Source organism: Rhipicephalus microplus, chromosome 3 (assembly GCF_043290135.1).
Source record: "Rhipicephalus microplus isolate Deutch F79 chromosome 3, USDA_Rmic, whole genome shotgun sequence".
In the NCBI taxonomy this organism is placed as follows: Eukaryota; Metazoa; Arthropoda; class Arachnida; order Ixodida; family Ixodidae; genus Rhipicephalus; species Rhipicephalus microplus.
The window spans coordinates 166,480,108-166,499,055 of NC_134702.1; the positions used below are offsets into that span (position 1 = coordinate 166,480,108).

The 18,948-nt window shown below is 48.0% G+C and overlaps 1 protein-coding gene across 2 annotated transcripts in view; it reads right to left on the reverse strand.

Annotated features, from left to right (window-relative positions):
• The window catches only part of LOC142803424 (uncharacterized), a 200,175-nt gene that overhangs the window by 159,942 nt on the left and 21,285 nt on the right, over window positions 1-18,948 (reverse strand). For both annotated transcript variants that reach the window (XR_012894109.1, XM_075888545.1), the window contains exon 2: window positions 6,314-6,389. Coding sequence is in view for 1 of the 2 variants with exons in the window: in XM_075888545.1 (XP_075744660.1) it covers window positions 6,314-6,389 (76 nt within the window). In the remaining variant the exon portion in view is untranslated. The remainder of the gene's footprint in view (window positions 1-6,313; window positions 6,390-18,948) is intronic.

Here is an 18,948-nt window from a genome sequence, read left to right on the forward strand (position 1 = left end):
GCATCAGGGTGGAAGCCGCGGAGACCTAGTTGCCGGTATTGACACTTCAGGTATAGGTGACCCGCTTCGCCGCAGTCATAGCAAAGCAGACGACTATCCGAGATGCGCCACGGGCTTGCCTCTTTGTCTTGAGTCAGACAGCAGATAGGAGGAAGTGCTCGGAAAGCTTGAGCCGAGAGGTGGGCTCGAAGCAGTGTCCTGGAATGTTTGCATAGCCTGGTACCTTGGCTGCATAGCAGGATCTGTAGCCGGTGGCGCAGGGGATCGCGATGCCGCTGCGTATGTCAGGACTTGGGCCTCAGGAATCGGTGGTGCAATAGGAGCCAGGGTTATGGTGGCTTGCCGGACTTCGTGTCTGATTACTTCCGCGAGGGCTGACACAGGTACATGGGATCCCGTTGCCTGAAGCTGTCGCTATTCATCCTGAACGATACTTAGAATGCAGTCTGCGAGGGGCTGTCTCTCGCTGTCAGAGCCGATAGAGCAGGCGGTGGCTGGGATCTGGCGTGCGTATTGTGACGATCGCTGCTGCAGACAGAGTACGTTCCATCGTAGTTGCCTCACTAATGAAATCGGCGACTGTCGTTAGTGGATTGCGCGTGAGCCCAGCAAAAAGCTGTTCTTTCCCTCCGCGCATCAAATGCCACACCTTCTTTTCTTCGGGCATGGCAGGTTCCACGCGCCTAAAGAACCAAAGAATCTCCTCGGCAAACATGAATATTCGTTTTTTCTGCCGCAGGTTTCTAAAGGATATGGCTCGTTCAGCCCTCTCTTTCCTCTAGGTGTTGCGATAGACGTCATGGAGTTGTCGGCTGAACTCTTGCAAGGTTGCAAAGGAACCCTCGTGGTTCTCGTACTACGTCTTCGCAGAATCTTCGAAGTAGAAGTGAACTCGGCGCAGCTTGCGAACATCGTTCCATTTGTTGATACTGGCAACCCGATAAAAGTGGTTAAGCCAGTCATCAACATCCTCGAAAATGTCTCTATGGAACGGCTTTGGTGTTTGTGGCATGTGAAAAACGTGCGTGAGAAGAGAACCATGAGCATCGCTGGTTTGTACCCGCTGGCTCGTCATCGGAGTTGTCCTCTTTCTGGGTGTCTATGCCAAGAGACCAAATTCATGGGGTAATTCATGCAGGCGGCGACTGCTTCTTGCTCTGGGAGATGTAGCTGTCTCCAAGATGGCCAACAGAGCCAAAATACACGTATCCAGCGTCTCCACCAGTTGTGTCACGAGCAAAACAAGACCTACAGACAGGAGTCCACCTGAACCAGAGCAACGAAAATGTTTTCTTCTTCTCAGCCCAAAACGAGTATGAGTGACAGCGGCTCGATCATCAATGGTGGCAATAGAGCACAAGGTGACGACTCTCATCAAGGAGAGACATCTAATGGTGAGCCAGCTGGTTTAGCAAGTGTTGATTGTAGTCTTCTTTTTTTTCAAAATTCATACAGCTAGAAATAACACCGTGGATAACCAGTTGAGCTGCCTTGAGTTTTCAGCAATGTACTTCCGAGTATTCTTGCCAAGTCGGCGAGCGTTCCATGCCGCCTCGAAAGAAGGCGCCGGTGAAAACGTAGAGGGAGCGGGAAGTGTCGAAGCTGCCTCAAGCGGAGGCAGAAAAATCCCGAGAAAGCGGACTGAAAATCGAGAGTCTACGGCCCCCCATAAAATGATATTGGGCGTGAAGCGTGTCGCAAAGGCAAAGAATTTCGGACGTTGAAGTGGCCGCCTGGTCTCATCACGTTCAGCTTGGAATAGACAGCCGAGCAGAACAACGAGGAGCGTTCTCGGGAATAATAAAACCCATCACCCATCCCTCTCTATGGCGAAAGGGTAACCGCTAGACCGGGAGGCAAACGAGGGACATGCGAGACCATCCGCATGCCTCTGTATTGGAGTTTGGGGGCCGCGGAACAAAAGCCACTACCACAGAGAGTTTCAGACAGGTTTTATATATGTACTCTGTCACGATTTGTCCCATTAACAGCTGTCGTATGCGCGTCCGCCCAGGGCCCCTCTGAAATGGTTCCCCTTGATGTTTCATACAGTTTAAGGATATCAAGAATTTCTCTTGTATTTATATTGATTTGTTTTGCTTTTAATGTTCCAGTATCTGAAGATGAGGAAGGAGTATGTTGATTATTGTAAATTTTTTTCGTCCTCACCATAACTGCAGACATTAAGGTACTTGTTTAGCTGCGTGTTTGCTAACATTTAGCGAAACCGAACACCCAAGTAGAGGGTTTTGCGCAAGTTTATTCTAACAGAGAACTGGGCTGAAGGCAAAAGCCTCTGTTTAAACCTTCTGTTTTTGCAGTGTAGTATAGGTTTTGTTTTTCTGTTTATTTTATGTCTTGCGCGCAAGTTTATTTCAACAGATAATTACGCTGATTGTAAAAGCTTTAGTATCAACTTCTTGTATTTCGCAGCATACTTGTTGGTATGGGCATTAGTGTAGTGTAGGTTTTGTTCTCAGTTTTTTTTATGATATACGTGCGAGTTTCATTTAGAGCTTATGCAGTGAGAGGCATCATTCATTCATTACCTCCTTGCGTTTTGTATCGCCCGTTGCACCTGCGTGTCTGAAATGCTGTGAACTTTTTTGGGAAATTATACAAAACGTTAGGCTGTTGATTTGCTTCGCACGTAGTTGGTCTGAGGTTATGGCTTCGTTATCTGATTTTTGATTTTCGCGAGTGAGTGCACCAATTGGAGATTTATAGGCAGTTTTACCGGAACTGTAACCTGGCATTTTTCGAGGTCGGTTGAGTGCTCTCTGTTCGTTGTGCCTCGGGTGTAGCGTGATTTGTTTCTGGCGTTTACTGGCAGAGGTTGGTGCAACCTGCGTCAACGTCTGCAAGGGGCAGATTTGTGGTCTTTACGGAGTGCTTTGGTGCTGCAACTCCTTCGAGACGTCCTGTGACGGTGTACGGGCTGTTATGATCAGCCTTCCTGACATGGCACTGCTTGGACATGAGACGCTTGCGGGACAGCACTCCCAGAGGTAAACCACAAGCGACAACGACACTCAAGAGTTACTTGGAATTTTGTGGTGCAGTCATCTCTCCTCGTAGAACCCATTGAACTTGACCGACCAACTGGTGACCTATGAAAGGCTGTTAACAGTCAAAACGGCTTAGAAGGAGTGGTTATATCTGTACGTCTCTGTTCGTGGGAGTGCCGCGGACAATAAGCCAAGCGGCTCAGAACCGTCTGCGGATGCATTTCCTACTTCTCCGTAGTGCCTATTATCAATGTTTCCACAATTTTATCTGCCTGGTGTCGCAGACCCATCGCCCCAACAGATTACGAAATCGACTTTTACGAAAGACTCAACATCTTCCTATGTTGTGCGCGATGTGCAGTGTTTTCTTCCTCACCATTGGTCGAACTGGACATATTTCGTTTTCCTTTTGTGTATTGGAAAGGAGGTGGGCTTTCACCTTCCCCTTTCGGGGTAGGAGGTGAAGATAGCAATTTTTATTGAACTCTCCTGGCCTTTATTGTTTTTTTCCTACAGGGAACACTGGAAAGGTCAGGACATGAAATGTGAGCGCTGAGGTGCTCCCGACAAGCTCCGACAAGCCCCCGGAAGCTCCCAACATGCTTCCATCGACAGCTTCCGTGATGCTACTACCATCATGTATCACGCTACCTGTAAATATTCTAATTACAAATTACTGTTAACAGCTCCGGGCTGCTCTCTCGACATCTCCACAAGACTCTGGCTGGCTCCAGTCCTCTGATCAGAGCCTCGACTAGATCAGAATGATGGCCAATGTGGTGGAGTGGTTAAAAGGAAAAGGCGCCTACGAGGATCGAGGCAAGCTAGCGGATTTGATATGCCTAGAGCAATTTTATGGGTGTTTGGACGAGGGAATGCATTTATGAATTCCACATAAACTGGGCAAGAGCAATATTGAATGAACAGCTGAGCTGGCTGATGAGTACACCACCAGTCACCAGACTGAGAGAGCGCGAGTTCCTTCGTTCAGCAAACAGCCACTCAAAGATTACACGGAACGGAAAGGCGGTAGTGCGGCAAAGGATGCCCCCGAGAACTAAACAAACGAAATTCGTGCAAGAGATTGTTGTTCTGAGTAAGAAAAGTCAATGTTGTCTTTCCGATGCTAAGAGCCAGGGCATATAGCAGCTGGATGTCGCAATTCTAAAGTAGTGTTCTCAATAACGGGTAGTGACGACGAAAATATGCATCTCTTAAGGCCTTACATACGCTACTTGAGGGTAAACGGAAGTAATGACAAAGTATTGCATGACATTACCACCGCAATCGACTTCGTCCACCCCGAATACATAGAAGATGAAAATTGGACGGAAAGGTTCGAATTAAAAAGCAGGTGGCGAAAAACATCTGCCTTTACCTGCCTATCACAAAACTGAAGATTGAGGGTCAGTTTGGGATGCTAGAGACTGAGGCGGCAGTGTCTCAGAGTCTGCCGAAGCAGCGTGATAATCTGTTCTCAAACAAGTCGAACCTTTCTTAAAAGAAATTGGTCTTAGCTCCAGAGAACTTGGAGCATTAGAGATTAGGCTGAAGCCAAGACGACAGAGACGGTGACGCCCTAAGCCCAGGGGCAAATTGGAAAACTATTGGGATGAACAATAAACAGTACATTAAGTTTATTTGCAATTTGCATGCTACGAGTGATTTGTTTTGTGCGTGTGCATGTGTTTGAGTTCGGCTGGTCACCGCCTTAGGGTATGTATACTTCTGCATTAAATTGTGAAACAGCTTTGCCATAGCTTGCACCTGGAAAATCTCGGAAAGTCTGAGTGCTCCCAACGTAGGTGTGCTGTTGGAGCAACCTCCCTTGCAAAGCCGGGCAGAGAACAAGCCCAACTACACCTACTGACCCAGAACTAACCGGCCTCTCAGGACGGTGACTTTCATACAGCACCGTGCGACACGTCCGACAAAGGGGCAGCAGGGCAACGGCGACCGGGACTCTGCGGCTGTGGACGGTCCCATGCTGTGACCAAGTGGGCTTCTGCGCTGAGAGTGGTTGCCACGCCAAGATGTGGGGGTGTGTCTCCCGCGAGACACTGTGTGGTGTGCGGCTCTAGGTGATAGTGTACACTGAGTGTGACAACCAAGGAGAAGGACAAACAACGGCGACTTCAGCGAGCACTGACACTGCAGCCCTTACGTGGCCTCTTCAGCCGGCGGACGGGCTGTCATGACTGAGGACTGGTAGGGCAAGAGACGCCCATCAGCTGAGCTCTCTCTCTGTGTGTGTTCTTTGTTACGGCGGGTCATGTCTGGTGTAAAGGCGCTTCTCGGCGCTCAGTGTTAATGTCGTCTGTACATATGTAAATAAATTGTGTCTTTCTATTGTCAAGAAGCCTCGCAAGAGTTCTTCCTTCCGCGGTGCCAGGATGGCTGCTTGTAGCCTGCTCTTTGGCCTTATTACTACCAAACTGTTTGTTATGAATTTCAGAACCTCCAGACAACTTCGCAGGCCCTCTCGTTCTAAGATGACGAGGGGATTAACAATATATGCTAGCCTCCCTGAGTATATAACGCAATCAAATTCTAGGATTTCGCGAACATACATACGGTAACTCATAATTAATACGTATAAATACGGATAAAAACAGTTACAAGTGAAACTGCACGAGAGTCTTTCTGTCAACGTCATCGTTCTTCTTTACTTGATACCTCAGGGCACGTGTCTCTCATGCATACGCTAGATCACAGGCTTAGCTTTCCCGCCCTTCACGATAGAGAAGCCAATTGCGTGCTGTTTGGGTCTATACGGGCTTTATTAAAGTTTCACCAATTGAATCACCAATGAGCATTGGACGTTAAAAATAGATATTCTGGTGATTCAGGTATGATTTTAGAATGCCAAGGAGTTTTCTTTCCAAATTTAAGAAACACTGAACAAAAACTACGTTCAAGCAGCTTACAAAGTTTTATACAGCTAGTCGGCTCTCTAAAATACCGAAGGGGTTGAAAGTAGCAGTTTCACGCCTGTCCTCTTGAAGTGCATTTTGTTACTTTGTAGAGGGTGTTCCTAAACTACCAAAACACTTTTTGTGGCAACGTACGAACTGTGTAATGATCACTCCTTGCGTTTGATATTTTGTCGGCTTTCGCCGACAAAATATCAAATTTAAGTTAGCGTTCGCGCTCGTCCATTATTTTACTACGACTTAGTGAAGATTCTTCGAGCGATGGTTGAAGCTTTCAAGTGGTTGATGAAAATCGTACTGTGTTGGGTTCAATACATGCACACTGTGACAAGGGCAGAAATTCGACGCTATTAGAAACGGCGCAGTTCTTACCTCGTTGATGCATGCCAAACAAAACGAGTACGTTCCTGTCTCGTTTCCTACGACATATCCATCGCTGTAGTTCCATCTGGAAAGAAAATGTCACTTTGCACTATATCATGCTATAGAGATGTGGCGTTGTTCCAAAAACTCCTTTTTCTGCGACAGTGGTCTGAACAAGGGATAAGTGCTGTGAAAACACAAAAGTTTTACAAAAGTTTAGTCCTGGTGTTTATTATTTTTCTTCTTGCTTTCTTTTTAACGTTGGTCTGTAGAAAACCGCAGTAAATTGTTTTTTTTATTTTAATGCAAAGGACTTCTTACAGGTCACTGAAAAAACTTTAGGTACAATGCTGGAGGAGTCTTGAGCTTCACCTTAAGTAAGGAGCAGCGATAGCACAATCGGGCCTCGCATGTGTCACTGTCCGGACTGCTAGCCTGCTTTAGTTCTCGGTAGATGCCTCAACCGTACCGTAGGAAAGCGTGTGACTATGAGCTCAACATTGGCCGTTTCAAAGTATCATTGAATCCTACTGCAAATAGGGACGCTAAAGTGAAACAATAAATTGTTTTATCGAGATGAACTGCATTCTGAGAATTCTAATGCCGTAAGTTGGACCTTCATAAGTTCTTTACTAGGAGAAAAATGAAAGCTGTTTTATTCGAAAGTTTTGTGCCGAAATCTCCGCACTCGACGTCAAAAATTTCAATGTGTTAGCATATTCGTAACAATTGTTTGATGAAATTTTCCGTAACTGCATACTTTAGGCCTTTTGCACCCCCAGATGACAATGTAGTTTTATTTTAACGATTAGGAACAAATGATGCAGGACCTTGTGGACGTGGTCAAAAGCTTCGTTGTCACGGTGTTAAGGGAGGGGTACCTTAAGTGGTCTCTCAACCCCACCTCCCAAATTTTTTTCGTGTTCGCTAGCTTACCAAGCGTCGTCTAGCGCTATGAGTGATGTTTTAGAGATTGTGGAATTCCTTTACCAGTACGGCGAAATTGTTGGTTTTTAAGTGTCCTTGTAAGTGACACCGTACTTGTTACTTCGGCAAAGCTTCGCAACCGTAAAGCTACTTGCGAACCAGCGCAGCTGTTCAGTCTAGTCATGCCCTGTGTGCCTCAGTGAAACAGTGGCTACTGTGCTCGGTTGCTGAACCAGTGATCATGGGTTCGATCCCAGCTGTGGCGGTTGCATTTAGATAGAGGCGAAATGGTAGAGCCCCGTGTACCGTGCGATGTTGGTGCACGATAAAGAACACCACGTGTTAAAAATATCCGGAGCCCTTCACTAGGGTGTCTCTCATTATCATGTGTTGGTATTCGGACGTAGAACCTCAGATATTATTATTCGTTTGTTGATGCATCTGCCTTGATGATGAGGATTACAAATTTCAGAGCTGCTAACCTTTGTGCACAATCTTAGAGTTTTTATATTTACGTGGGAGGTCCACACATATATGGGGCGCGATATGCTGGCACCGATTGCAGAGCTTCTTAGGACAAGAATGCCACAGGATCTTAACCCAGCACTACGGTGCGGCACCACATGTTTTGTGACTGCATGGTATTTTGTTTTTTTTAGGTGCGAAGCTCTTGAAACCGTGGGTCGTGCGTCCACATTTTATGTAGTAGCAGTACGTTGCAGTAGTAGGTAGCCACCTGCATGGCCGGGCTAGAGGTGTGGCACGCGTGCACTGACTTTAATTCGTTTCGTTTCATTCATGTGTTTGACCCTAAGGGCCGAAGAATGGGCATCACATGAGGGGGGAGGGCGAGGTATACAATAGAGAGCACAACGAAAGAAGAAACAAGCATGAAAAAAAATGCAATAAAAGACAGAACTAATGCATAAACAATGTAAAAAAGACAAACACAGTTCGGTAATACAAGGTTCAGTAGAGTAAAATAAACGATCAATGATTATGTGACCCACTCCAATCTAGCAAAAAAATATACAAATAATAAATGCAAACTTGGAATTCGACGATTCGGCTAGTATGGCATGACTGCTCACTTAGGTAAGGTAGCAGGGTTGACTCAAAACTAGTTAATTATTTATTATCTACAATGTTGTGCGGGAGGACTTTCTACTCATTCATTGGTAAAACCAAAAGAGAGTGTAAATATTTTGCGGTGCGAGCAAATTGTGGAAGCACCTTGTGGTCTTGATCTCAGTGTGCTGAAACGTTTGTGGCTAGATGAATAAATGTCCGTTAAAAAGGACTGTTGCTAAAGAGTATCCTATAAAAAAGAATAATTTGGAGTATTTTCTGCGTGTAATAAGTAGTATACACCAAGAGTTCTTCAGGAGCGAAGCTTTTTAAGGCATGGGCCGAGCGTCTCGTCGTAGTCGTATGTAACCACCTATCGCTAGTACTTTAACAGGCCCCAGAGGGCGGCGGTACTTGTACACATAACAAAATGCATATACACTGAAAAATGCAGATGCTACGATACTGGAGGTCGTTGCTTGTAGTATGATAAATAATAAAAATCACACCATATCATGGGAGTCAATAATGATGAGTGGGGCGAAGCATCTGTCAGTCCGTTCGTGCTTCCATTCATCTGTTCGTTCTTGCTTCCGTCCATCCGTGCATCCGTTCATTCGTCCGTGCGTCCATCCATTCATTCATGCGTCTATCCGTTCTCCTGTGCGCCCGTCCATCCGTGCGTACGTCCATTCGTGCATCCGTCCATCCGTCCTTCTCTCCTCCTGTGAGTCCATTCATGTGTTCGTCCGTCTGTGCGTCCGTAACTGCGTTTGTCCATGCGTCCATCTGTCCATCCGTGTGCCCGTACCTGCGTTCGTCTATGCGTCCGTCTGTCCATGCGTCAGTATGTGCGTCCGTGCGTCAAACAGACTGACAGACAGAGGACGTAATGACATGGTCAGCGGATGATTCACGGTTTGCCGCTAAAAAGTATGATACGCACAAGGCGGTGGTGGCTCGCGCCCGAAGACGGAACCCCGATGTGCGAGCGCGTGAGGCACAAACGTGCCGTGAAGCTGCGCAGCGGCGCTGGCATGATCCTGGCGTGCGAGAACGGGAGGCCGAAGCGGTGAGGCAGTGGCGTGCGCAACTAGCTTCGCACCACTGTCCATCACTGACCCGCGAATATGCTGCCTTTTTTTGCGATAGCAATTATATGAACTCCCTCGGCTTACTTTTGCCGCCGCCGTCGATGTCATGCACCGTATAAGTACACGTATCTATACATATGAAATCTCCCCGCCGCTATGGTCTAGTGGCAAAGGTACTCGGCTGCTGACCTGCAGGTCACGGGATTGAATCCCGGCAGCGGCGGCTGAATTTCCGATGGAGGCGGAAATGTTGTAGGCCCGTGTGGTAAGATGTGGGTGCACGTTAAAGAACCCCAGGTGGTCAAAATTTCCGGAGCCCTCCACTACGGCGTCTCTCATAATCATAAGGTGGTTTGGGACGTTACACCCGACAAATCAATCAATCAATCAATCAATCAATACATATGAAAACTCAAGAAAGAAAAAAATAAACAAAAAAGCACTCCAACATGCGGAATCAAACGTGGCACCTCTGCGTCATGAGAACGAGGCGTTAACCACTGAGCCACCCCGGCGCATATCCTTGTAAAGTTCAAATGGCACGCTATTTATATCTACCACTTACCGCTGCTCAGGAGCATCTCATGAGGGAATTGTTTTTTTTATAAATACCAGCTAGATGGCGCAATCAGCGCGCGTCGCAACATCATGTGGCCGCGCCCACTCTTATCTCCTACGCGTATTTTGGCCGGCTTAAAGAAGGGGAGCGACGCTCCCTCACGCGCCCTTATCTCACGACGACGAGGAGGCGAAGGTCGTACGCCTTGGCTGGCCTCGGCCATTACCTGTAACGATTGTGCTGTAGTTACCGGGTGCACAAAGGTCACTGCAATCATTTCAGTCTCCGTTTGTGAAAAGCGCGCTTTTCAGACACAGCAAAAAAAAAACGAAATGCCTAATCACGTGCATCCGTACTTATAAGTTTGTTTTGTGCGTCCTTTGTGCGTGAAGAACACGGGGCATGTTTCGATCTGCTTTCCATTCTACGCGTGACCTTTCAATTTGTTGCTGTCCCGTTCATTGGTTTTCCTTTCCGTTAAAGCTGTGACTTTTTATTGATGATACACTGTGAAAACGTGAATATGAGGAAGCAATGAAACTAACGGCTTTATTTTGAATTCACTCAAGCATGTTGAAAATATATGATTGGTGCGGGTGCCATATGTTAAAAACATACTCTAAAGACTGTTTTATGAGAGAAATAGTTGCCTCAAAATTAGTGTCCGAAGTAGGTATATGTACGTGACGCTTTAGAAGACCAAGCTTACAAACTTATTTGCTGGTAGTCAATTAAACTTGCTTGTTCCACTTAAGAATGTAATGCAGGGTGACACCTAAGCATTTAATGGACGATACTGTTTTAATGGTATAGTTGCTGATGAGGTATACAGTCGGCAATAGACAGGCATCTCGATCGCATTTAAGATGTTTGGTCTTTTGAACGTTAATTTTCGTTTGCCATTTGCTGCACCAATGGCAAAGCGTCGTTAAGTCAGATTGCAAGACGTCAAACTAAGGAGCGAACCCGCGCACGGTAATGATATATAAAAAGATAGTTTTTTCTGAAGAAATAGCCTACGGAGAGGAGTATCGGTGACTTGTTTTCCAATAAAATTTGCCTTGAACTTGATGCTTACTAAACAAAACAAGCATCACTAGGACGCACTTCGAGCGCTATCTGACCAGAAATAGTTGCCACTTTAAACTCACTTGGCGTAACCTCCTTGCGTTTAGCATGGTTTAGCGAGAGTTAGCCTACAACACCATGAACAGGGTGTAAGAATAAGTTAGGTGCTGACACTGGCCACTCCACGCATGGAGAGGGCGCAGGCAGATTGTGTTTATCTATGACCTTGAGCTAGAGTAGTTGCCATCGCGGGAGTTAAGATGGCGCTACTGTATGGCGTACCAGGTATTCGAGCGGTGCTCATTCTAAAATTCGCGCACGAAAGAATATCTTTCTGAAAGCGTTGTGTGCGTGGAACTTAGTGATTTATAAATGCGTTGTCCTGTGTCTGTGATCCCTGCCAGTGCACTTGTTAAGCTGATTCGTGCTTTGTGATTCAATGGACGTATACATCAATGCTGCATACATATGACTCCAAGTACGCGTCAGTGACGTTGTCGCTGACTGCACCTAGAAATCGGCAAGTGGTGTATATTGCCCCAAATTGCAAGTCGGGGTATCAGACTTGTACGGAATGTGTGTCACTTTTTAGGGCTCTGCGTAAATGAAAGCACTCGTATTGAACGGGAAATTCCGGTGACGGGAAATTCCGAAAGCTGACGGAGCTTTGCAGTCTACTGACCCCATGTGCGCGAAGGATATTCCAGAAGAAGCAATTTCTGCCACATATTATGCACAATACAAGAAAAACGTCCTGTTGCCGGTACCAAAGAAACCTACCCTTACATAGGATGTTTTGCCTCCCGTTTTATCGTACTACCCAAATTTACCTGACACCATAAAGAAAAAACAAAAAACTGAAGAGCTTTGCGAAAACAGTTGGCTGCTGACGTTTCGGAAGCGATGGGCGCCAGAAGATTCAACTGTATCTGAAAAGCGCGACACGACCACTGAAAGAACACCAAATTTATTGCGCATCGAAGCAGTGACTTCACAGCATGGCAATTATGAATGAGCAGGCACGCATGCGAAAGGCAGCGCTTCGATTTCAGCAGTGATGGGATTCCTCCATGTGAAGAGGAGAATGCTCTTAAATACTACACTGATAGTGTGGGCCTATGCGCTACCTTCAGTTTCTAATCACGAGGGAAAAGCAATTGCTTGTTTCAAATTGAAATGCCAATATTTTTCGCTCCCTCATCTATGCCTATTTGGACCAAGAACCTACATGTTATAGAATAACCTGAGAAGCTAAATCAACATGCATACTATTTTTGTGATGCAGTCATCGTTATTTTAATTAGTTTGCCATGCTTGGTATCATCAAGCCAAAATTTCTCGTTTTTTTATTTCTCTTGCACTTCATGATCACTGTCTTGTAACATTGCAGGTGCGATTCCGACCATGGTACTTACGACACAGCACCGTTTATTAAGCTGAAGGCCTCAGATCACTTTACATGCATCATGAAACGCAAGCTGTCATTGTCGGCATCCCGCGTTGATGGCGTAAGGGTGTAGCTGCACATAGAGAGCCTTCATGTGCGCGTTTCTAGACAAGCGCACATGAAGGCTCCCGAGCTGCACAAAATATACTGCTTTAGGTAGTGCGCCCATTTTCACTGCCTGATAAACACTTGATCTTGTTGAAGACTACGCAGCTTAATAAAATAGCGTAAAGTATGGCTCACGGCACTGGCCCAACATGGGTGTGGTACGGTTTAACCCAGGGTGAGCTTTCGGGATCCAATGAAGTTCTTCCAACCATACCACGCTGCTTACACTGCCATAGGCCGAAATCTGCATGACGCTAATAGCAAGATTCCCACGGGTAGCGTGTCGATTCAAGTTCTTAATAAAGTGTGTGCAGGAGTCATTAGTTGAAACTTTCGAAATGAAGTTACTCGTTTATTTTCCTGAGCAACCAGAACGCGACAGCGATATGCGCGCGCGAACACACATACGCACGCATACGCGCACAAACATATTGTGACGATAGAACGCGTTTATTTACAAGATGGGCAATGCAGAGGTGTAGCTCCGCGAAGGATCCACAGCGTCGCTCGTGAGCCAGTCGAGTCTCTTCTTCCTCTTCGTCGAATCTTCGCTAGCGCGTTTCACTTCCCGGTTCGCAGACGATGCCCTCTGGGCGAGTCACTCAGATGGTTGATGGTGGCACGGTTTAAGGCACGCAACGTGTGTCGGTTGTGTTTTGCTAGAGCGGCGACCATTGCTTGTGACGCTCGAGATTACGTACGTGACGTCGCTGAGGCGGTCAAGAATGACGAATGGACCGGAACAGTGAGCCAAGAACTTCTGGCAAAAACCACGTTTGCGGACTGGTGTCCATAACCACACAAGATCGCCTTTACTATAAGATACGGAGCGATGGCAGGCGTCGTGACGTTTCTTAGAACTCTGCTGGGATGCCAAGGTTCGGAGGCGTGCGAAGCGACGGGCTTCTTCTGCGCGGCAGAGCGTCTCGGCTATCGAGGTTTCCACGTCTAGTATAAAAGGTAGTATAGTGTCGAGACAAAATCGTGGGGAGCGAGCGTACAGCAGGTAAAATGGAAAGTAACCTGTAGTCTCATGCTTCGCGGTATTGTACGCGTACGTGATGTAAGGTAGCACTTCGCCCCAGTTTTTGTGCTTAGAATCAATATAAATAGACAGCATGTTCGTGAGAGTCCGGTTCGTGCGCTCTACGAGACCATTGGTCTGCTAGTGATATGGTTTGGCATGGCGGAAATGGCAGGCAGAAAGACGCAGAATCTCTTCAACGACGTCGGCAACGAACTGACGTCCGTGGTCGCTAATGACAACGCGTGGAGGATCATGGCGGAGAATTATACAGCGAAGCATAAACTGCGACACGTGCATGGCCGTTGCAGCAGGTATTGCAGCTGTTTCTGCGTAGTGCGTTAGGTGGTCAACACAGACGACGACCCATCGATTGTTACTGCTCGATCGTGGAAATAAACCGAGCAGATCGACACCAACACTCTCGAAGGGAGAGTTAGGAGGTGGAACAGGATGGAGAAGTCCTGGCGGCGTAGCCGTGGGACGTTTGTGTTGTTGGCATTGTTCGCATCCAGGAACGTATTTTTCCGTGTCGTGTTGCATCTTGGGCCAATATAACCTTTGCTGCATTCGTTGAAGCGTTCTGGCGAAGCCCATGTGGCCGCAGGTTGCGTCGTCATGTAAGGACCGAAAGACGTGATCCCGTAAAGTGCGTGGAACAACTAGAAGCAGAAGGGCGCCTTGGCCGGAATAATTCTTCTTGTAAAGGACGCCGTCATGAACCACAAAAGAGCTTGGGTTTGCGTGTTCATTTGTGGAGGCGAACAGAGAATCTAAGGAGCGGTCCTCTTGTTGGGCTGTCCGGAAAGTCGCGAGATCAGGGAACTCAGAGGCAATAGCGCCGATATACTGGTCGAAGTTGTCAGCGTCGCACTCCGTCGTCGGTAGAAGAAGGCGCAATAGGCAGTCGGTGTCTGCGTGCCAGTTACCGCTCTTGTAGCGTACTGTGAAGTCGAACTCCTGTAAGCGCAAAGCCCATCGCACCAGTCGTCCAGATGGGTCTCGGAGGCCTACCAACCAGCATAGAGAATGATGGTCGGTAATTACCGAGAAGCGACGGCCGTAGATGTATGCGCGAAACATGTGCACGGCGAAAACGACTGCGAGGCACTCCTGTTCTGTGACTGTGTAATTTGGTTCTGCCTTGCTCAACGAACGACTCGCGTAAGCGACCACGTGTTCAGCATTGTCATGGCGCTGAACGAGCACTGCACCAAGGTCGATTTTACTGGCATTTGTGTGAATTTCCGTTTCAGCAGAAGGATCGAAATGGCGTAGTACCGGTCCTGAAGTCAGTATCAACCGAAGCTGCTTAAAGGCTGCTTCGCAATCCGGTGTCTAGTGGAAAGGGACATCATTTTGCAGCAAGTCAGTCAGTGGTTGTGCTTTATCAGCGAAATTTGGAACAAATCGACGAAAGTAAGAACACAGGCCCAGGAAGCTACGCAACTCCCTGGGGGACTGCGGCTGCTTGAAGTTGCTGACAGCGGCGACTTTCTGCGGGTCCGGTCTCACGCCATTTTTATTCACCAGGTGTCCCAGAACCAAGGTTTCACGTTCTCCAAAGCAACATTTTTTTGAGTTCAGTGTAAGCGCAGCTTCCACGAGACAGGTTAGAACGAGGTGAAGGCGGTGATTATGTTCTTCAAATGTTCGGCCAAAAATCACCACATCATCCAGGTAACACAGGCAAATTTCCCATTTGAGGCCCCGTAAAACGGTGTCCATATATCTTTCAATTGTGGCGGGGGCATTACACAAGCCGAATGGCATAACATTAAACTCAAACAGACCGTCGGGTGTTACAAAGGCTGTCTTTTCTTTGTCAGCCGGATCCATGAGGATATGCCAATACCCGGATCGCAAGTCCACCGATGAAAAATAGGACGCTGAATGCAGGCAGTCGATGACATCATCGATGCGAGGAAGCGGGTACACGTCCTTCTTAGTTATAGAGTTGAGACGTCGGTAGTCAACGAAGAACCTCCAGGACCCATTTTTTTTTCTTGACCAAAATAACAGGCGCGGCCCAGGGACTTGACGATTCTTGAATTACGCCATGGTTAGCATCTCGCTGACTTCCTCTGAAATTACCTTGTGCTCTGACGCGGAAACTCGATAAGGTTTCTGTCTGAGGGGGTGCGCAGATCCGGTGTGGATCTTGTTACGAGTGCGTGTGCTGGGCGTCTGAGGTCTATGTGACTTCCGTGCAAAATCAAATACTTTAGCGTGCTGGCCAGCAGTGTAACGAACACTTTCCGCTTATGCGAGGGAATAGATTTGCTAACCATCTTATAAAATTCGTATTCCGTGCCGGATACATCAGTATAGTCCAAATTTGCCTCATTGCTGAGAGCTCCTATGCAGATACTGCACTGCCCTTCAAACATGGCAAAGCGCATTCCCTCTGGTAGTACAACAGACTCGGATGAGCAGTTAACTACCCATTTTTAGTTTTTCTCTCGGTGAGAGACACAACGCAGCGCGGCAGAAAGATGTTTTCCTTCATGCAAGGCAAAGGCAACGGCTCAATCACAATATCAGGAGAACTGAAACTCGAGTCGGCATTCGAAGCAGCAACGGGCACGCTGGCAGAAGACCATGCCGGTAGAATAGTGTCTTTAACTACAACGAGGTTGTCGTCTCCGCTACACTGAGGCTGCTGGGCGAGGGCGGACAACAGGACCTCGCCTGCCCCGCAGTCGACGGTCGCACGGCACTCTTGCAAGAAGTCAATTCCAAGGTTCAACACTGTCGAAATTTGGGCTTGTTGGTGCATTGTGACGACAGAAAATAGCGCAAAGAAACGGGGACACAAGACGAGGACACAAAGAAACGGGGACACAAGACGAGAACACACGGCACAGGCGCTAGCGCCTGTGCCGTGTATCCTCAATTCTAAGGATAACGTCATGCGTGGAATGAGCGAGCACTGCGAATTCTGCCTTGAACGCTTTACCAGCAACACGAACAGACACAGTGCACACACCTACTGGACACAAAGCCGTGCCGCTGACTGCTCGAAAAGTAGAAGATTTATCCCAATAAAACATAACCTTGCGGCCAAGTCTCTCCTTGAAAACTAAACTCATTACAGCAACTGTTGCACCGGTGTCTACCAGAGCCATCGTGGGAACATCGTCAATGAATACATGAACCTTGTTGTGAAGCATGTGAACTAATGGAGGCATACTTGTGTGCAAAGCGGTACGTCCAGCGACCTCGCCTCCACCGGCCGCGCCGGCTAGTTTCCCGGTGGCGGAGAGGAAAGCCGAGGCCGGGGACGGGGAGATGGGGACCGTCGCTGGCGCTTACTAGGTGGCGTCAAGCTCCTCACAGAGGCCGGCGAGTCACTGCGGATGTTTGGCCGGTGCCCGTGCTTCTGGGCAGTTGAATCCGAAGGCCAGTAGGCGTAATCGGGCTGTTGGCCTCGCCGTGCAAGCATCGCTGGTCGGTCAGAAAACGTCGTGCGTGGGCGACGTCGCGATGGGCAAAACCGGGCGATATGTCCACGAACACCGCACTGGTAGCACACGGGGCGTTCCCGAGGCACAATGAATGCTGCGGTGTGGAGAAGATGTTCAGGAAACTGTTGCCACTCGGACACAAACGGAGGCGGTTGGCTGTCGTAGCTATAACTGCTGCGGGGCGCATAAGACGATTCGACGTAAGTAGCCTGTGGTGGCGGAGCCCTCAGCCGTGGACTGCGGGTGGAGTAACTGCGCTCGTCGAAACTCGCAGCATTGATGCTTGGGGATAGTGTATCACACTGCGGGTCTCCAGCTTGCATGGAAACAGAGACATGGCGACGCAGTTCCTCCCGTACAATCTGACGAATGATGGAGGAAAGGTCGGCAGGTAGAAAATTCTGGCAGACATCGACGGTGGCAACAGTCGTGACGTTGGCCAGGCGTCCGAACTTCGATGTGATGCGACGAGTTTTAAGAGCCTCGAAGGTTCGGCAGTGGTTAATCACGTGGGCCACGCATTCCAGGCTCGCCTTGCCAATGAGGAAGTGGTAGACGTCGTCGGCGATGCCCTTGAGTATATGGCCCACTTTGTCTTCTTCCGTCATGTGGGCATCCACCGACTTGCACAACTTCAGAATCTCTTCAATGTAGGTTTTGCATGTCTCACCGGTGACTTCAGCCCTCTGTGACAACGTCTGCTCGGCACGTTTCTTCTTCGTTGCTGGGTCTCCAAAGCATTTCTTAATTTCCTCCAAAAACTGGTCCCAGGTTGTCAATGTGTCTTCATGGTTCTCAAACCATACCAGCGCCGTGAAATTGAGGAAGAGCCCTACGTGAGACAGCTGGCTAGCCGCATTCCAACTGTTCGAATGGCTCACCCGCTGATAGTGGCTTAGCCATTCGTCCACGTCATCGCCGGGTTTCCCTGTGAAGGTTCGTGGCTCCCTGTAGTGGTAGGACGACGTCCTTGCGGCTGGTTGCTGGTTGTCTCCGTCCGAGCTCATTTCTTGAGGTAATGGTGCCAAGTCCGCTAGTCGACGGCTGCGGCGAAGCTCGTGTAGCGGTTCCGTCGTTAGGGGACGGTGCCTCTCCGGTATCACTTGGTAGTAGCTAGCTTACCCAGCACCTTCCACCACAATTGTGACGATGGAACGCGTTTATTTACAAGATGGGCAATACAGAGGTGTAGCTCGGCGAAGGATCCACGGCGTCGCTCGCGAGCCAGTCAAGTCTGTTCCTCCTCTTCGTCGAATCTTCGCTAGCGCGTTTCAATATGCACGCAGACTATCGCCTTCCTAATAGATAGCGCGCTTTGCCATCGGGCCGCTATCCTTATTCCAAACACCTCAAATTTTCTCTCACGGACAACGCTAATTTTGTGTTCTGAACCGAAGATGCCGACACTGACACCGCCGACGACGCCGACACCAGAATAGCAACGAAATGAGATTTTTAGTGCCGTCCCGTCAAAATGCAACAGCTCTTCAGCAGAACGTTTGCTTTGTGGAATCATTTATATAACAAAAACATGATAGCAAACAAACTTCATATAAAATTAGGAAATCAATTTTGTTACACCCGAGTCACACTGTAATGATTTGTCGACATCCATGTATATACACGAGTATTTCGAGTGTGAAAAAAAAGCGAGAAGGCTCAGCAGCGACCCCTTTCTCATCGCGCATCGGAGGGCTGATTGAAGTCACTCCTCAGTGACCGAATTGGCCCGCCTTCTGCGAGCGCCACCTCACCCAAGCTATTATTACACCATGGCCATGACCTAGCGGCACCGAAAGGTGGGAACTAGTTAAAAGCGCAGGCCGTAAGAAAGTGTGCGCGTACCTCTCGTTTAGTCCTTGGCATGTCCGATAGATTGTGA